The sequence below is a fragment of the Hyaena hyaena genome, unplaced genomic scaffold, assembly GCF_003009895.1.
Source record: "Hyaena hyaena isolate Hyena2069 unplaced genomic scaffold, ASM300989v1 scaffold_611, whole genome shotgun sequence".
NCBI lineage: Eukaryota > Metazoa > Chordata > Mammalia > Carnivora > Hyaenidae > Hyaena > Hyaena hyaena.
The window spans coordinates 763274-780722 of NW_024081242.1; the positions used below are offsets into that span (position 1 = coordinate 763274).

The 17449-nt window shown below is 39.9% G+C and overlaps 1 protein-coding gene across 1 annotated transcript in view; it reads right to left on the reverse strand.

Annotated features, from left to right (window-relative positions):
* Positions 1-17449, reverse strand: part of POLA1 (DNA polymerase alpha 1, catalytic subunit) — a 306108-nt gene that overhangs the window by 172796 nt on the left and 115863 nt on the right. Inside the window, exons 27-31 of the mRNA XM_039257241.1 lie at positions 14999-15031; positions 14131-14223; positions 12248-12453; positions 9560-9692; positions 150-281 (exon numbers count right to left, since the gene is read on the reverse strand). Coding sequence (XP_039113172.1) covers positions 150-281; positions 9560-9692; positions 12248-12453; positions 14131-14223; positions 14999-15031 — 597 coding nt within the window. The remainder of the gene's footprint in view (positions 1-149; positions 282-9559; positions 9693-12247; positions 12454-14130; positions 14224-14998; positions 15032-17449) is intronic.

Here is a 17449-nt window from a genome sequence, read left to right on the forward strand (position 1 = left end):
GACTAAGAATTCAAACATTATAAAACCAACCAGACCAACCCATTTCTTTATGGCAGCGATTGTTTGGAAAAGCACGAAGACACTACGGTGATATGCAGTTTATTACAGGTTAAGGGGTCTGGGAGTCTTATCAGTTACTACAATTTTACCTGACAGATGACATACGACACGGTATCTCCAGCTTTCACCTTTCTGCCTCCTTGAGAATTTATCCAGAGGGCAACATGTACATGAGGTAGGCTTTTTTTATCAGGGTAATCCTGGGGGTCCTTGGTCAATGCCTAAAAGAGGAAAGAGAAAAAAGACCCACAGTTTAAAAGAAAACCCTTCTGGGGCGCCTGGGTGGCTTAGTCGGTTGAGCGTCCGACTTTCGCTCAGGTCATGATCTCGCGGTTCGTGGGTTCGGGCCCCGCGTCAGGCTCTGTGCTGACTGCCAGCTCAGAGCCTGGAGCCTGTTTCAGTCTGTGACTCCCTCTCTCTCTGACCCTCCCCTGCTCACGCTGTCTCTCTCTCTCTCTCCTAGAAATAAATAAAAACCTTAAAAAAAATTAAAAAAAAATAAATAAATAAAAGAAAACCCTTCTCACAAAGACATACACTAAATACATCTTTTCTAGAGTCCTATCAGCCAAACAAACAGAAAATGGACAGAAGGTACATGTAGAAAACAGTGCCACACTCTAGGGACAGTCCATACAGACTCCTCCCTCCTTCATAAAAAAACCAAATATAACTCTGGCAAAAAAGAAATACAAGTTTATGAGCCATGGCACATAAATACTTGGCTATAAAAAATTAAGACTACAAATTCAGTTTCCTATGAAGCCTTTAGAGTTTCTCCTCATGTTTGCAGCTCTCTCACTGAATTAACTGGTTAGTAAGGACTGCTGGAGACCAGCTGCTCTGACTGATCTGTTTCTCGAAGTCTTCCCTAGCCTACATAAATCTCAAAGGTACCAGAAATCAGTGGACTTAGGGAGCGCCTGTGGGGCTCAGTTGGTAAAGAAAACGGTGGACTTAACACGGTCAATTTCAACTCTAGAAAGGCAGAATGAGTGACCTGCTGACACAAAGCCAGCCCCACGAGGGCAGGAACAGGTCAGCGCCACTTGTCACTGCACACACAGTGCTCTCGACCATTCTTGGTGTACAGTAGCAACCCAAGGCTTACAGAATAAATTCTTTCGCTGACTCTGCAATAATTCACAAAGTTTAAGCACTATAAAGTATTAAGAGATGAATATGACAGTTACTGGTCCTAAGTCATCTGTTATTAGTAGATGATTCCCCCTTTCGCAAATAAAACCTCGAAAACAAGCTACATGTGCCATAAGTGAAATGTGAGCAAAGTGTTAGGGAGAGAGTTTAGAGGCAAAGATCACTACCATCAGACAGCAGGAATGATAGGAGAAAAAAACCTAAGCTGGCATGCGAAGAAAAACAAGATTTTAAGAAAAGGTGACAGGGGCAAGAACATTCTGGGCGGAGATAGAAGCCAAAGTTAAAAGCAAGAGATGACACAAAATACAGTCTACTGGAGTGGAACGCAGTACATGTGTACAAAGGGGAGGCGGGAGAGACCTGGCTCTGTGGTGGGTTTCAAAAGACAAGAGGAAGGGCAGAGAACAGGGAGCCACATGACTAGATCACCTAAATGTGATCTACAGGCCTGTGGGAGTTCCAGACACCCTTTCAGGAAGTTGAGGGGTCAAAATTATTTTTAATTTTAAACATTTATTTATTATTGAGGGACAGAGAGGCACAGAGCATAAGCAGGGAAGGGGCAGAGAGAGGGGGAGACAGAGAATCTGAAGCAGGCTTCAGGCTCTGAACTGTCACCACAGAGCCCGATGCAGGGCTCGAACTCATGGAAGTGCGAGATCATGACCTGAGACACTTAACCAACTGAGCCATCCAGGGGTCCCTCAAAATTATTTTTCTAATTTTTTTTAATGTTTTATTTATTTCTGAGAGAGAGAGAGCATGAGCATGGGAGAGTCAGAGAGAGGGAGACACAGAATCTGAAACAGGCTCCAGGCTCTGAGCTGTCAGCAGAGAGCCCGACACAGGGTTCGAACCCACAAACTGTGTGATCATGACCTGAGCCGAAGTCGGATGCTTAACCAACTGAGCCACCCAGGCGCCCCTCCAAATTATTTTTCTAACAATACTGCTTGCACTGGTAATGCAGAAGTATGGGCAGCATAGGTAAAGGTCCTAATGCCTTATAAACATGAACTGGGGCAGCCACATCAAACTGTGCTACCACTCACTGTAGTCTTCGCCACCATGCACTCAGAGTTCTCAAAAGAAAACAAAAAAAAAAAAAAGAAACTAGTTTCACTTAAGTCCTTTATGGGGTGTCTGGATGGCTCAGTTGGTTGAGGGTCTGACTCTTGATTTCTGCTTGGTTCACAATCCTAGAATTGTGGGATCGAGCCCCATATCAGGCTCTATGCTGAACGTGGAAACTGCTTGAGATTCTTGCTCACATGCTTCCTCTCTCTCTCTCTCTCTGTCTTTCCCCCTCCCCTACTCACACATGCACTCTCTCTCTAAAATAAAAAAATTTAAAAAATGAATGTCCTTTGTGAAACAGCAAAAATTATTCCATTTTGAAGCTCCTGACCCTGAATACAAGGCTAATATTTTGTGTGACAAGGTAAGAATTACACACAAGGCACATCTCCTGTACACTGAAGAATGAAGCTGACTTGAGGAAAAGCACTTGTGTGACTGTTTGGAGTTGCAAGCTAAACTGGCTGCCGTTTTCAGAGAACACAGTTTTTCCTTACAAGAATGATGAGCCAACTACTGCTATTGTAACTCGGGTCTTTGGAGGACAATTTCTCAAGAGAACGGAGTAAACCTGCAACCTGCAGACAAACAAGAGGCAGTACGTATTGCCTAAGGTTAAGATTCAAACTTTTAAGCACAAATTAGAATTCTGGAAAACTCAAGTTACATGTGTGTGAGCCTGACAGCTTTTTAATACTTAAAGACTTTTCTGATGATATCTGTAGGAATTTTTAAAGTGTGATTTTTAATAACGTATAACAAAATGCATTCAATAATTGGAAGATCTGTAAAACTGCCGAATTATTATTTCATATATGGCCAATGCATAATGCTTTGCATGAGTAAAATATCTATTCCAAGTACAATACAGACCAACAGATTTTAATGTGAGAGTATGAAAAGTTCACTGATAAGGTTTCAGATTTCCCCATTACAAATGACCTTTAAGAAAATACCACTCAAGGGAGCCTGGGTGGCTCAGGATGGTTAAACATCTGACTCTTGATTTCAACTCAGGTCATGATCTCACAGTTCGGGAGTTTGAGCTCCCCATCAGGCTCTATGCTAACAGTGTGGAGCCTGCCTGAGATTCTCTCTCTCCCTTTCCCTCTCTCAAATAAAATAAACATGAAAAATTTTTTAAAAAAATACCACTTAGATAATATTGGTGTAGAATCAAAGGAGAATATATATACAACTATCCAAAAAAAGTACTGAAATATTTCTGCTTTTTCCACCTATGTATTTGTTTGAAAATAGATTTTCTTCCCTACACTTCAAACAAGACTACACACCACAACAGACTAGTCATTCAAGTGGATATGAGAATCCAGATGTCTTCTACCAAAGCAGACAGTGAAGAGATTTGCAAAATTGTAAAATGATGCCACTCCTCTGGCTTATTTTTCTTTGTTCTGAAATATATAGTAATTTCAAGGAAAAATGTTATTTGTGAATCACATACTGGGTTTTTTTGCTATAAACAAATAACTTTTTCAAATTTTTCAGTTTTAATTTCTAACAGTAAATATTAACAGAGACCACACATAAACAAAAGATTTTGCAGCCCTCAATTATTTTAAGAGTGTGAAAGTGTCCTGAGAGCAGGAAGGCGGAGCCCTGCTGCAGTAGGAATAAAGCAGGTTCCCCAACAGGGCGGCATAGAACAGTGTCATGTCCACTTTATAAATCCTACACTCACCAGAGAGTGCCTGGGAAAAACTCCGAATATTTGAATCTCCTCCTGCCCGCATTATGTGGAGTCTTGACTGACTTAGACGGGTAATACTGCATAGAAATCTTAATCAATGTAACTCTACTTAAAAAAAAAACAACAACATTATCTTCTTCAACTGACTGTACTTCAGAGCAATGTTAAGAAATTCTGAATTTCACCTGGCATACTTTCCAATTATTAGATTGAGGCTATTTGGGGAATCTACAAGCTAGTTTTAAAAGGCTGGATTTAAAAAAAAAAAAAAAAAGATTCCTGGTGGTTTAGGCTCAAGTTAGCAAGGGCTATACAAATCAGGTGTGAAGTACTTTGTGTTACTTTATGAAATATATTTAAGCTAAGATTGCAGTAATTCAGAAAATCGCACACAGTGTTTTTCTGTTCCCCTCAACAACAAGGAATAAAATCTCTAGAAAGGTAAATCTCACCACTTTACTCCTCTACCTGAGGCTAGCCTCCTATTTTCAATCCCTCCCAAGATCATAAAAATACCTAGATCTACAGATGTACAGATATCCTCTCTTAAGACCATCCACAACCAGTCACATAGACTCTTCTGTTCCACTCTCCTTTGAATGTGATAAAACATAAAAGCTGAACTGCTCACAAGTTTTTGTTAAAACTTGTTTATGTTTATTGTAAGTATTCAGATAGATGTTAATCAAGACATATCACCTTTGACACATAAATAGCTTGCTGTAAACAAGACTTGGAAATAACTATGACAGCGATAGTCCTTTCATCAGAATTTACTGTGCTTGTGCAATGATGCTCAGCGTCACTCATCATCAGGGAAATACAAATCAAAACCACACTAAGATATCACCTCATGGCCATTTAGAGTGACTACAATGAACAAATCATGAGACTATAGATGCTGGTGAGGATGTGGAGAAACGGGCACCCTCCTACACTGTTGGTGGGAATGTAAACTGGTGCAGCCCCTCTGGAAAACAGTGTGGAGGTTCCTCAAAAAACTTAACAATAGAACTCCCCTAGGACCCAGCAATAGCACTGCTAGGAATTTACCCAAGGGATACAGGAATGCTGATGCATAGGGGCACATGTACCCCAATGTTCATAGCAGCACTCTCAACAATAGCCAAAACATGGAAAGAGCCTAAGTGTCCATCAACGGACGAAAGGATCAAGAAGATATGGTTTGGGGCGCCTGGGTGGCTCAGTCGGTTAAGCGTCCGACTTCGGCTCAGGTCATGATCTCGCAGTTCTTGAGTTCAAGCCCCGCATCGGGTTCTGTGCTGGCAGCTCAGAGCCTGGAGCCGGTTTCAAATTCTGTGTCTCCCTCTCTCTCTGCCCCTCCCCCGCTCATGCTCTGTCTCAAAAATAAACGATAAAAAAAATTAAAAAAAAAAAAAAAGATGTGGTTCATCTATACAATGGAATACTACGTGGCAATGAGAAAGAATGAAATCTGGCCACGTGTAGCAACATGGATGGAACTCTAGGGTGTTCTGCTGAGCGAAATAAGTCAGGCAGAGAAGGACAGATACCGTATGTTTGCACACATAGGTGGATTAGGAGGAACTTAACGGAGGACCATGGGGGAGGAGAAGGGGGAAAATAGTGGGGGAAAGGGGGAGGGGCAAATCATGAGAGACTCTTGAATGCCGAGAACAAACTGAGGGCTGATGGGGGTGGGGGGAGAGGGGAAGGGGGGTGATGGGCATGGAGGAGGGCACCTGTGGGGATGAGCACTGGGTGTTATATGGAAACCAACTTGACAATAAACTATGAAAGAAAAAAAAGAATTTACTGTGCTTGTATCAACCCTTCAAAAATCCGTCTTATTTTTTAAAAGGTATAAAAATATGGGACAGTAAATGTATCTTTAACAGACCATTACCATCTTGAAAACATGGATTATGCTGTGCTTATTCAATTTTATATCCCAGAATCTAGCATTGTGCACTTATGAGTTACCAAATGTTTGATGAATCCAAGATTAAGAAAGCAAGTAAATTCTTTTAATATTCACTGGACAACTGTTATTTGCGAACTACTATGTCAAGTAAAATGGAGACTGTAAAGACAGTAAGTTACAATTTTAGTTCTTCCACGGAAAAAGAATGCACAGCCCTGATCACACTATTACTATTATTGTGATTAATAACAATGTCACTGTAAGTTGTTAATTATTGAAGCTGAATGATGGATACATGGGGATTCATAATACCATTGTCTACTTTTGTGTAAGTTTAACAATTTCAATAATAAAAAGTTAAAAATAACAAAGACTGTAGACTGCTCATCAGAACTCAGAGACTGCCAGTGTGTCTATGACTTAAGTCTGTATGCATACTAGTAACACTGTGTCGTCGTTCATATGAGAAGATGACAGTGGAGGTGCTCTGGCCTAGGGGACACGTGCTCTGTGTTATTCTGCCAGTAACGTGGTCATATTTGTATTCAGCCTTCCAAACTCCTGTCAGGAAGCCCTTGTGATAGAGGGCCCACAGTGCCAGGGATGCAACCTGCAGAAGTGATGCAAAAACTGATCAAGGGAAGAGTGAAGTTGTACCTCTTACTCATGCAGATTTCTGAGACAGAGCAAACAAAATCTGAAAGGAAATCAGTGTTTAGATGTCACAAATGAAGCCATGCCAACAGGTAAACATGACATCATTTAAAGTGAAGAGCTAGTGCCAAGGCACATGCCTTCTTATAATATTTACTTTCAGTTGTTTGTGCTTCTATATATATAAATCAATGTCTTTTTTTTTAATGACATTGAAGACATCACAGTTAAGGTGCAGGGAACAAATGTTGGCTTATCTAAGAATAAATACTAATCCTAAGGACATGCGTAGAAAATATTCATCTTCTCTAAAAACCAAACAAATGCAAATTAAATCCACAACTGAAACACTATTTCATATCACAGTGAAGCATTATTTTATCTAATGTCAGCAATGATATTATCACCAATGAACTACCACCAATACAAGCAAATCTATGGTGACACTGGCACACACATTTTGTTATTATCAATTGGCATCACCCTTTTACCAAGCAATTTGGCAAGAGCCATACAGATATTCCTAGCATTTTTATTTTTAGAAAGAGAGAGCAGGAGAAGCAGAGAGGAATGGGAGGGGGAAAGAGAGGGGGGCGGGAAGAAAGGGGAAAGGGGAGAAAGAGATCAGGGGAAGGGAGAGAGAGAGAAGAGAGGAGAGAATCCCAAGCAGGATCCATGCTCAGCACAGAGCCTGGCATGCAGGGCTCAATCCCACCACCCTGGGATCCTGACCTCAGCTGAAATCAAGAGCCTGATGTTGTACCAACTGAGCCACACAGGTGCTGCAGATATTCCTATCTTTTGATTCAAGTATTTCACTTCAAGGAACCTAAACTAAGAAAATAATTCATTCAGAAGCAAAAAGATAAAGAAGAAAAGATGTTCAATACAGTTATGTATAATATCAAAACTAATGTAAATAATCAGACAAAAATTTTAAATAAAGATGTATCAGTGAAATATAAAATTAACATGATCATTTTTAACATAACATAGAAACGTGGCAAAATCTATTTATGTTAAATAGAAACACATTTCCAAATAATAAGTACTGTAATTGTTTCAATGTAAAAATATGTTTCCAAGAGTAAGGAAATGTGCAAAAATGACAGGCATCACTTTAGCCTAAGGTATCACGATGGTATCATTAGAGTTTTAACTCTAACTCTTCGATTTCATATCATCATCAAATTCTTTTTCTTTTTCTTTTTCTTTTTTTAAATGTTTTATTTATTTCTAGGAGAGAGAGAGAGAGAGAGACAGCGTGAGCAGGGGAGGGTCAGAGAGAGGGAGTCACAGACTGAAACAGGCTCCAGGCTCTGAGCTGGCAGTCAGCACAGAGCCCGACACGGGGCTCGAACCCACGAACCGCGAGATCATGACCTAAGCAAAAGTCGGACGCTTAACCAAGCCACCCAGGCGCCCCCAGATTCTTTTTCATTAAATTCTTTTTATTATCAGCTTTGACAGCGAAATCTATCACAGAGGGATAAAATGTTATTTGCAGAATGAGCTTCTGTAACACATGAAACGATGCTCAGCATCCCTCCTCATCAGGGAAATACAAATCAAAACCACACTGAGATACCACCTCACGCCAGTCAGAGTGGCTAAAATGAGCAAATCAGAGAACTCTAGATGCTGGCGAGGATGTGGAGAAACGGGCACCCTCCTACACTGTTGGTGGGAATGTAAACTGGTACAGCCCCTCTGGAAAACAGTGTGGAGGTTCCTCAGGAAACTAACAATAGAACTCCCTTATGACCCAGCAATAGCACTGCTAGGAATTTACCCAAGGGATACAGAAATGCTGAGGCATAGGAGCACATGTACCCCAATGTTCATAGCAGCACTCTCCACAATAGCTAAAACATGGAAAGAGCCTAAGTGTCCATCAACAGATGAATGGATCAAGAAGATGTGGTTTATCTATACCATGGAATACTACATGGCAATGAGAAACAATGAAATCTGGCCATGTGTAGCAACATGGATGGACCTTGAGGGTGTTATGCTGAGCGAAATAAGTCAGGCAGAGAAGGACAAATATCATATGTTTGCACGTATAGGAGGATTAGGAGGAACTTGACGGAGGAACAAGGGGGAGAAGAAGGGCGGAAATGGTGGGGGAAAGGGAGAGAGGCAAACCATGAGAGACTCTTGAATGCTGACAAAAACTGAGGACTGATGGATGTGGGGGGGAGGGGGGGATGGGCATGGAGGAGGGCACTTTGGGGATGAGCACTGAGTGTTATGTAGAAACTAATTTGACAATAAACTATTTGTAAAAAAAAAAAAAAAAAAAAAGAATGAGCTTCTGTATATGTAAGGGTACTCTTTTCAAAAGGGGGAGGGGAGGAGATCTGCAAACTAACACATTAGACAGCACTTTGGAAACCAAAGTTTTATTTTTCAAATTTGGTAAGAAAAATATATTCTCTATTTTCAACTAAAACTGTCCACAGAGTCTAAATTACAGAGTTTAAAAAGAAAATAAAAGCACAAGTGCTCTGGCTATACAGAAAATGCTATCACCATCTTAATTCTAAATAACTATGTCCCACAAAAGCCCTCTCATTACAGCACCTCTAAGGATCCCCTTGTGTGAAAGTCACACATATACACACACACCGTCTCTGTCTCTCTAAGCTTACAGGCCGTTCTCTGAAAGTATAAATGAGGAGGACTATGGAGAACGTAATCCTCTCTAGTCCCCTGAACATCAGCCATGTCACTGTACAGAATCTCTGGAAATAAGGCTTCCACCTAGTAAGACACAGAGAGAGAGGGCCTGTGGCCGACAGGGCAGCGCCGGTGGCTAGAAGAGGGCAAGTGCTATGCTAATGCCCCATCGGTGAAACAGTTTTTAAGCAGCTTTCATCACCAGCTAGAATTTATTTCGATTGCAAGGATGAGGTGGTTCTTCAACTATCTGAAGGAGGCGAAAACACACGGCAGCAGCTGGGCTCAGCAATAAATGCTACATTTACCTTGTTAATTTCAAACTGGCTCACTGGGACACTGCCATTTAGCACGTTCTCTCCAATTTCTATTAACCTCTTCTGAATGTTTTCCACTATCGTGTCTCGGCTTTGATCAGAAAGAATCTGGCCAAGGACAAAGCTGCAAAAAAAGAGAAGGATTCATTTTTTTAATATTATACTTTATTAATAAAGGAGAGAAAAGGAAGATAAATGCCATTAGATTAACATGCGGACAAGAGCTGTACTAAAAGCTAACAAGAGGGTTAATGTCCAAAAGGCCGTTACTATTTGTTTTTTAACATGAACCCTAAGAAAGGTTTACCAACCTTGGAATATCAGGTTTGCCCTTAAACATACAGACCCTTTTTAATTCAGCAGCTAATGCCTCACCCAAAATGTGGACGGAGAAACATATGTGTTCCAACCATAACTGCATTTATGCAGCTTCAAAATTCACAAGCAGTTATATTCTACTCATAAGCTAAAATTTTAAAAGACAAAAACTGGACTTTCCCCATAAAGCAGCAAGACATTATTTCTGATATCACCACACTGAGATGACCATTAGCTAGGTAAGCAGAAATATAGCTCTTTATGCAAAATTTTTTAAAACCAAAGATCTCAAACTTTTCTTTGGTTTCATTATATTGCTCAGTGTTCTCCAACCTTATGCTATCTCTGAAAAACTTCCTATTATTCTACCAGACCCCCCTCAAAAAAAAGGGGGAAAAAGAAAAAGGGAATAAGGAAGCCGATATTTTATCCATTTCTGAGAAAATGCAGAGCAAGGCTTTGACAGCTGCATTATAATTTGTCAGAAAAAGAACCCTGACAAAAACATTTGTATAGCTTTAATTACTAATACATTTCTAACTCAGAGAAATTTACTTCTATTATGATGCATCTTTTCTTAGAAAACACAAAGCTGAAGAGAACATTCTAATCGACAGTCTATACACAGTAGTTTCATCTTTGGGTACATTTGGGGGCAATGAAGCATTTCAAACTTCATTTCATAAAAGGCTAACAGTGACCTATACTCGATGATCAACTTTGCCTAATCAAGAGTGGTTTTGCAGAAGCAACAATTGCTCAATCTTGCTTGCCCAACGTGAAAGCAAGAGGGAGACTGGAAAACAAGTAGAAAGTGTGAATATTGAGCAATATTAAAACTAATTTACAGTTTTGCTTTGGGGCGCCTGGGTGGCTCAGTCAGTTGAGCGTCCGGCTTCGGCTCAAGTCATGATCTCACAGTTCCTGGGTTCGAGCCCCGAGTCAGGCTCTGTGCTAACAGCCAGCTCAGAGCCTGGAGCCTGTCTTCAGATTCTGTGTCTCCCTCTCTCTATGACCCCCCTGCTCACGCTCTCTCTCTCTCTAAAAATTAAATGAAAACATTTAAAAAAAAATTTTTTTAATAAAATTTTGCTTTAAAGTAAAAAATTCTTCTATTCAGAATTGGGAAGTTTCACAAAACAGGAATACCTAGAAAGACGGTACTTTAAAATACCTAAAGATTTAGGGTTTTTTTTAATGGGTACTTTCTAAATTAATGCGACCCTTTAAAAAAACTCAGGCCTTGGGGAGCCTGGGTGGCTCAGTTGGTTCAACGTCTGATTCATGATTTCGGCTCAGGTCATAGTTTCATGGTTATGAAATCGAGCCCCGTGTCAGGCTTTGTGCTGGGCATGGAGCCTGCTTAAGAGTCTCTGTCCCCTTCTCCCTCTGCCCCTCCCCTGTTCACGTATGCGCTCACTCGCTTGCTTGCTTCAGTGCGCACGCGCGCGCTCTCTCTCTCCTTCTCAAAAACAAAAACAGGCCTTAGTATCACAATTTCCAGTCTCAGATGTAAAACTAGGAGGTCAGCCGGGGCACCTGGGTGGCTTAGTCGGTTAAGCGTCCGACTTTCGCTTAGGTCATGATCTCACAGTTCGTGGGTTCGAGCCCCGCGTCGGGCTCTGTGCTGACTGCCAGCTCGGAGCCTGGAGCCTATTTCAGAGTCCGTATCTCCCTCTCTCTCTGACCCTCCCCTGCTCACGCTGTCTCTCTCTCTCTCTCTCTCTCTCGTAGAAATAAATAAAAAATTTAAAAAAAAAAAACTAGGAGGTCAGCCATGACATTTATTATTTCTGAGGTACTTAGGGTATTTGAGAGCTAGCTCTTAAATTAACCTGAGATTAGTAGGAATCTTTTCTTTCTAGAGATTCCTAAGAATGTTTACATACAAATGATATGGGTGGGAACAAAGTGTCACTCCATGGTGCGCTTTGAATCCCAGAATATTTAAGCCACAACATGGGGACACCTTAACAATTATGTTCCTAAAGAGGTTCTATGATGATTCAGGAATAAAACACAAGGCACTTCCTAATGAGAATAGGAAAGCAAAACAAAACAGAGACAAGCCAACACCAATGAAACCAACTCTGCAGGGAGCTAAAATGTGATGGTTTACCCTCACCGTCAGTTACAACTCCTAAGATGTATCTTATAGCAAGTACCTCTTACTGAGCGAATTTGGCTTCTTCTAAGTTTTCATTTACCTGGAAAATTCCACTCCCAATAAGTGAGAAGCATTAATATGTAAAAAAGAAGTTGGGTCCTTGCACTTGGCAGAATCACACATCTTGTCCGTGTCATTAATACCTCAAGTTCTTAAAGACAAACAACAGAAGCACACACAAAAACTGAACTCACTTTCCAGTTTCTTTAGCAAGATCACACCAATCCCTTCTGACTATATCTAATCCTTTCATCTCCTGTTTGGTGATATAATTCCCATCCGATGTTGGCTCCACAACCAGAGCAGCATATTTCTTCTTCTTCAGCAGTAGCAAAGACTTGAAAACACCATCGATGTCTATTTCAAGCAGTTTGTACAACTTATTCACTTCACTTTTTACCTGTGAAAATTTCAACCATTAATACTAGCTTCTCAAACATCCATTAGGGAGAAGACGATGCTACAAATTCCTAAGAGTTAATCTAAAGAGAACGTGAATGCACACAAGACTAAAATGTATTTACTCAGATGACGCAGAACATAGTATTATGTTGAGTATGATGCAAAATCATTCAAAGAGCACAGGGATTAGAAAAGGGGCACCTGGGTGGTTCAGTCGGTTAAGGATCCGACTCTTTGTTTCAGCTCAGGTCATGATCTCACAGTTCCTGAGTTCAAGCCCTACATCAGGTTCTGTGCTTGCAGCACAGAATTTCTTGCTGGAAGAAGAAATTCTTCTTTTCATACATGAAAATTATGAAAGAGTCTTTTTGAACCTAAAAACTAAATTCAGAGGTGCCTGGGTGGCTCAGTCGGTTCAGCATTCGACTTCAGCTGAGATCATGATCTTGCAGTCTGTGGGTTCAAGCCCCATGTCAGGCTCTGTGCTGAAGGCTCAGAGCCTGGAGCCTACTCGGATTCTTTGTCTTTTTCTCTCTTTCTCTCTCTGTCTCTCTCTCTCTCTCTTTTTCCCCTCTCCCACTCATGCTTCCTCTCTCTCTCTCCCAACTAAATAAACATTAAATATAATAAAAAATAAATTCTTTTGTACTTGCCTACAAATTACTAAATTAGAGAAATTTTAGACAGTTCAACAAGGAGATATGTGGCCAGAAATAAGCAACTTTTGACTATTAAAATAATGCCTAAGATCTCCCTGTACGTACATGTTAAACAAAAAATGACCTACTCTTTATTGATAGGATCAAGGCACAGCCAATCACTCAGGGAAAATACACAGCTTTTTGAAGTGCAACATGAGGACAGTAAGTCAGGCTTGCTCTCAGGTGAAGGCTAAAGGTCAAATTTCATACATATTAGTGGAGATAGGCAGGAAGTTCTTATTCTAAGATGATATCTTAGTTCTAGTTTACTGGGAAAATATCTTAACATAGCAAGTACTCAAGAATTGTAAACTGTAAGAAGTGGGCAACAAATGGTTACTTTTAAAAGTCCACTTGCCTCTTCAGATATATTTTAAGCACTCCTGTAAAAATTACACTGTGTGCACATGTATGTATGCATGGAGGCAGGTGTTTCTCCACATCTGTCAATGTATAAAGCCCATGTGAACACTACTAGAGATATACTGCTCCTCATGCATGACAATGTGATAAGTATAAAACATGACCATATTTTAAACTTAAATTAAAAATTTTTTTCCGCTTTCTTCTTTTATCATAAAGTAGACACAGGGTCTATCAGAGGGTGTGAAGCAGTGTGACTCCCTGTCACAAGACCCGGGACAACAATAGCCAGAGTCAGAGATACCACTGTAGCCCGACATCACAGAGGTGTGACAAGAACACTACAGCCACCGGCCTTAGAAACAAGATGAAAACATCTTGGACTCTTTTCAAAACAAAAATGGACTTATCATTTAAGGAAAAAATACTCTCCTTTGAATTTTACCCTTAATACAAACAACTGGATTAAAGTCTAAGAAAAATAAGAGAATGAGGAGCTGAGAAGCACTAAGTTTATTATTTTCAGAACTACATGTGTACATATACATATTCCATGTTAAAAGAGAATTCACAAAAGAAGGTAAAGGATAATTTCATCAAATTATCCTTACCTTGTTTCCCAATTTATACACTTCTTCCAGACTGGTGCTATTGGTGTTTATCATAATTGAATCTGTATCTCCGTAAATAACTTCAAGATTCATCTAATAAAAAGCAAAAATTATAAAAATTAACAAAAACAGAGTGATCATCACACACAACAAAACTCAAAAGATTTTCCATACTACAGACATTACAGTTTCCACTAAGCTTATGTTTATTCTCATCCATATTGTCAAAGAAGTACAATCAAACATTAAGCTCCAATAAACCAGAAAGGAAAGCCACTATCACATTAAGAAAATCTACCTAATTTTCTTAAAACAGACAGACAGTAGAGTGGCAGGGGAAATGTCTAGTTTCAACGGAAACAAACTGTGGAACTGAGTAATATGGAGGAGGATAAGAGACTAGGAAGGGGGGAGTGTCTCTATTTATCCACTGTATCATGAGCTTAGTGGTCATGACAATTTATAAAACAGAAACATAATGGGTTTTTTAAACGCAGGGGCACAAATCCATATGAAAATCTTAGCAGTTTCAAACAGTATTTAGGAGAATATGAAGAGTGCCAAAAAAAAATCAATCATAACAAACAACACTACAGCACATACAGTATAAAGGCCTGGAAGTAAACTCTAATTAGCACTGTTACTAATTTGCTTGAAACACTCACATATAGACTTCAAGCAGCGGCTAGATCATATCAGTGTTAGTAAAAGAAAAAAGCTATAATCCATTAGAAGGGATTATAAACGTAAATTAGGCATCCTAAGAAGCCATTTCCAGCTTGTTTGGGTTAGAATTTTCCTTGAATACAGGAATGTCACCAGGAATGATAGTTAAGAGTCAGTGTATAATGAAAATGCTCAGCATTACCTTCTGTACCATCTCTTTTGTATGCATCAAAATCTAAATGAAATAAAAAGGCAAGATTAATACATAACATAGTTATAAAACTGTAAACATAAGTACACAGTGAGAGATGGTCATACATTTTAAAGCTCTTGATGGTTTTCTAACCACAACTCTCAAAATAACCACATTATCAACATAATCTAAAAGTAAAGGGGCCTCTATGGTGATTCTTAGCCAGAGATATGTGAGTGGATCTACTCTAAAAATCTACTTAAGGTCCATCTTTAATAAACACGCGTAATAAAAACATCCCTTTATGATATGTCAAAAGGCAAACTATTCTCATTACTAATATTTAAATATAACTATGTGGCTAAAAAAAAAAAAAGCTCAACAGAGCATTTCAAATCTGGCAATTTTACCCATGGTGTTCAGAATCTTAAAAATTAATGGAAAAAAAAGGGGGGGGGGCGGTGCCTGGGTAGCTCAGTCGGTTAAGCATCCAGGCTCTTGATTTTGGCTCAGGTCATGATCTCATGGTTGTGAGATCGAGCCCCATGTTGGGCTCTGCATTGGGGGCATGGATTCTGCTTGGGATTCAATCTCTATCTGCCCCTCCCCTTATCATGCTCTCTCACTCTCAAAATAAATAAACTTAATAGAAAAAAAGTGAAAAAGAAATATACACACACTGGATTTAAATTTCTTCTCTCGATTATAAATTTCTTGAAGACAGAAAGTAGACCTTCACATATTCTCTGGAGCTAGCACAGTGCCCAGGCCAGAGGCAGGACTCAATAAGGATTCAATGAATGAAGACAAACATCTACATAATATCTGTAGATAGGCCTGGCCCTAGGCCCATAGAGCTGCAAACTGGAAACATGTATTACAGAGCCCTATAAACTCTGAACTTAGAATTATCTTTTACATCTACCCCTGACTTTCCATTTCTACTGCTTCTGCCCCTTTATTACAGTCTCATTTTCATCAGGCATTCACTGTCCTTTGTTCTTAGGGAAGAAAGCCCTTCCTCTGTCCTGGGGGTGGTGGATGGTGGTGAATATGGATTAAGCTAATCAAGGTTTTTTTTTTTTAATGTTTATTTTTTTTTTTGAGAGAGAGCAAGTTGGGGAGAAGCAGAGAGAGAGGAAGAGAGAGAATCCCAAGCAGTCTCCGCATTGTCAGCAGAGCCCGACATGAGGTTCGAACTCACAAAACCGGAGATTATGATCTAAGCCCCCAATCAAGAGTTGGATCCTTAACTGACAGAGTCACCTGGGCGCCCCTAATCAGTGATTTTAATTGTGGCTGTACGGTGGAATCACCTGGGGATCCATAAAAAAAAATTCCAACACTTGGCCCTGGCAATGTTCTGAATAAGCTCTTCAGATATTTATGTTGCAGGCTGGGCTCAGGACCACTGGCCTAAGATAATAATGATAATCCCATTCTGAAAACACTTTTTACTTGACAGTCTGTCTCCTCCCCAACTAGCCCACAAGCTCCTGGACCAGAGCTCATGTGGGTGCCTAATTCCAGGCTTCACATGTAACAGGCACTCAAAAAACTGTTCGCGAGTTGACTGATAGATCGTTCTCATAGTAATCCCAATTACTTTTCTGAAATTCACTTAACTCCTAAAAAACATTCACGCTCCTCCACTTCATCTTCATTTTTAAACATTCAAATTGCAGGGAAAAGCATTGTGGGAGAATATATGCCAATTCCTTTGGGAAGAGGGCAATAACAAGATCAACCAAGTTAACCACAGTAAGAACAGAACTGCTCATCACAAGTTCTCTTCACCAGCCGCCCCTCCCACCTCACTAAGCTCAACCTTCCTCATCACAACGGACAACTCTATAAGGTAACTAGTACCTAAATAAGAATATCTTAGATGCCATCTGTCAACCTTTCACTGCAACTCTCCATATGCAGCAAGCAATTTCCTCTACTCTTTCACACCATGAACGAAACCTACGATGTCATCCTTGAGTGTACCTCCAACGTGTACTGGCAACCTTCACCCTTTAGATCCATCAACCACCTCTATTCTCTCCTGCCACCAACTCACAACCATTTCCAAGCACAATCTGAGGGCTACTACCAAAACAATTTTCTCTTTGGTAGCAGAAACCTCTTGTTGGATCTTCTGTACAAAAATGGTAGAAAACTAAGCAAAATATAAAGACTATACTGTAACTGCTTTGTTTTCACCCTAATACTTAGAGATTATTTCTTATCTACACATAAGAAGCTTCCTTATTCTTTTTTAACAACTATACAGTGTCAATCGATCATGATTTAACTAGTGCTTTAGTAATAAACACATAGGTTGTTTCTGATCTTTACTTTTATCACCACACTTCAACAAATAATCCTTATACACATGTAACCTGTCAGTAAAAGATAAACTCCTGTAAGACTTACTGGGTCAAAGGTTATATGGGTTCAAATTTTTTTTATAAA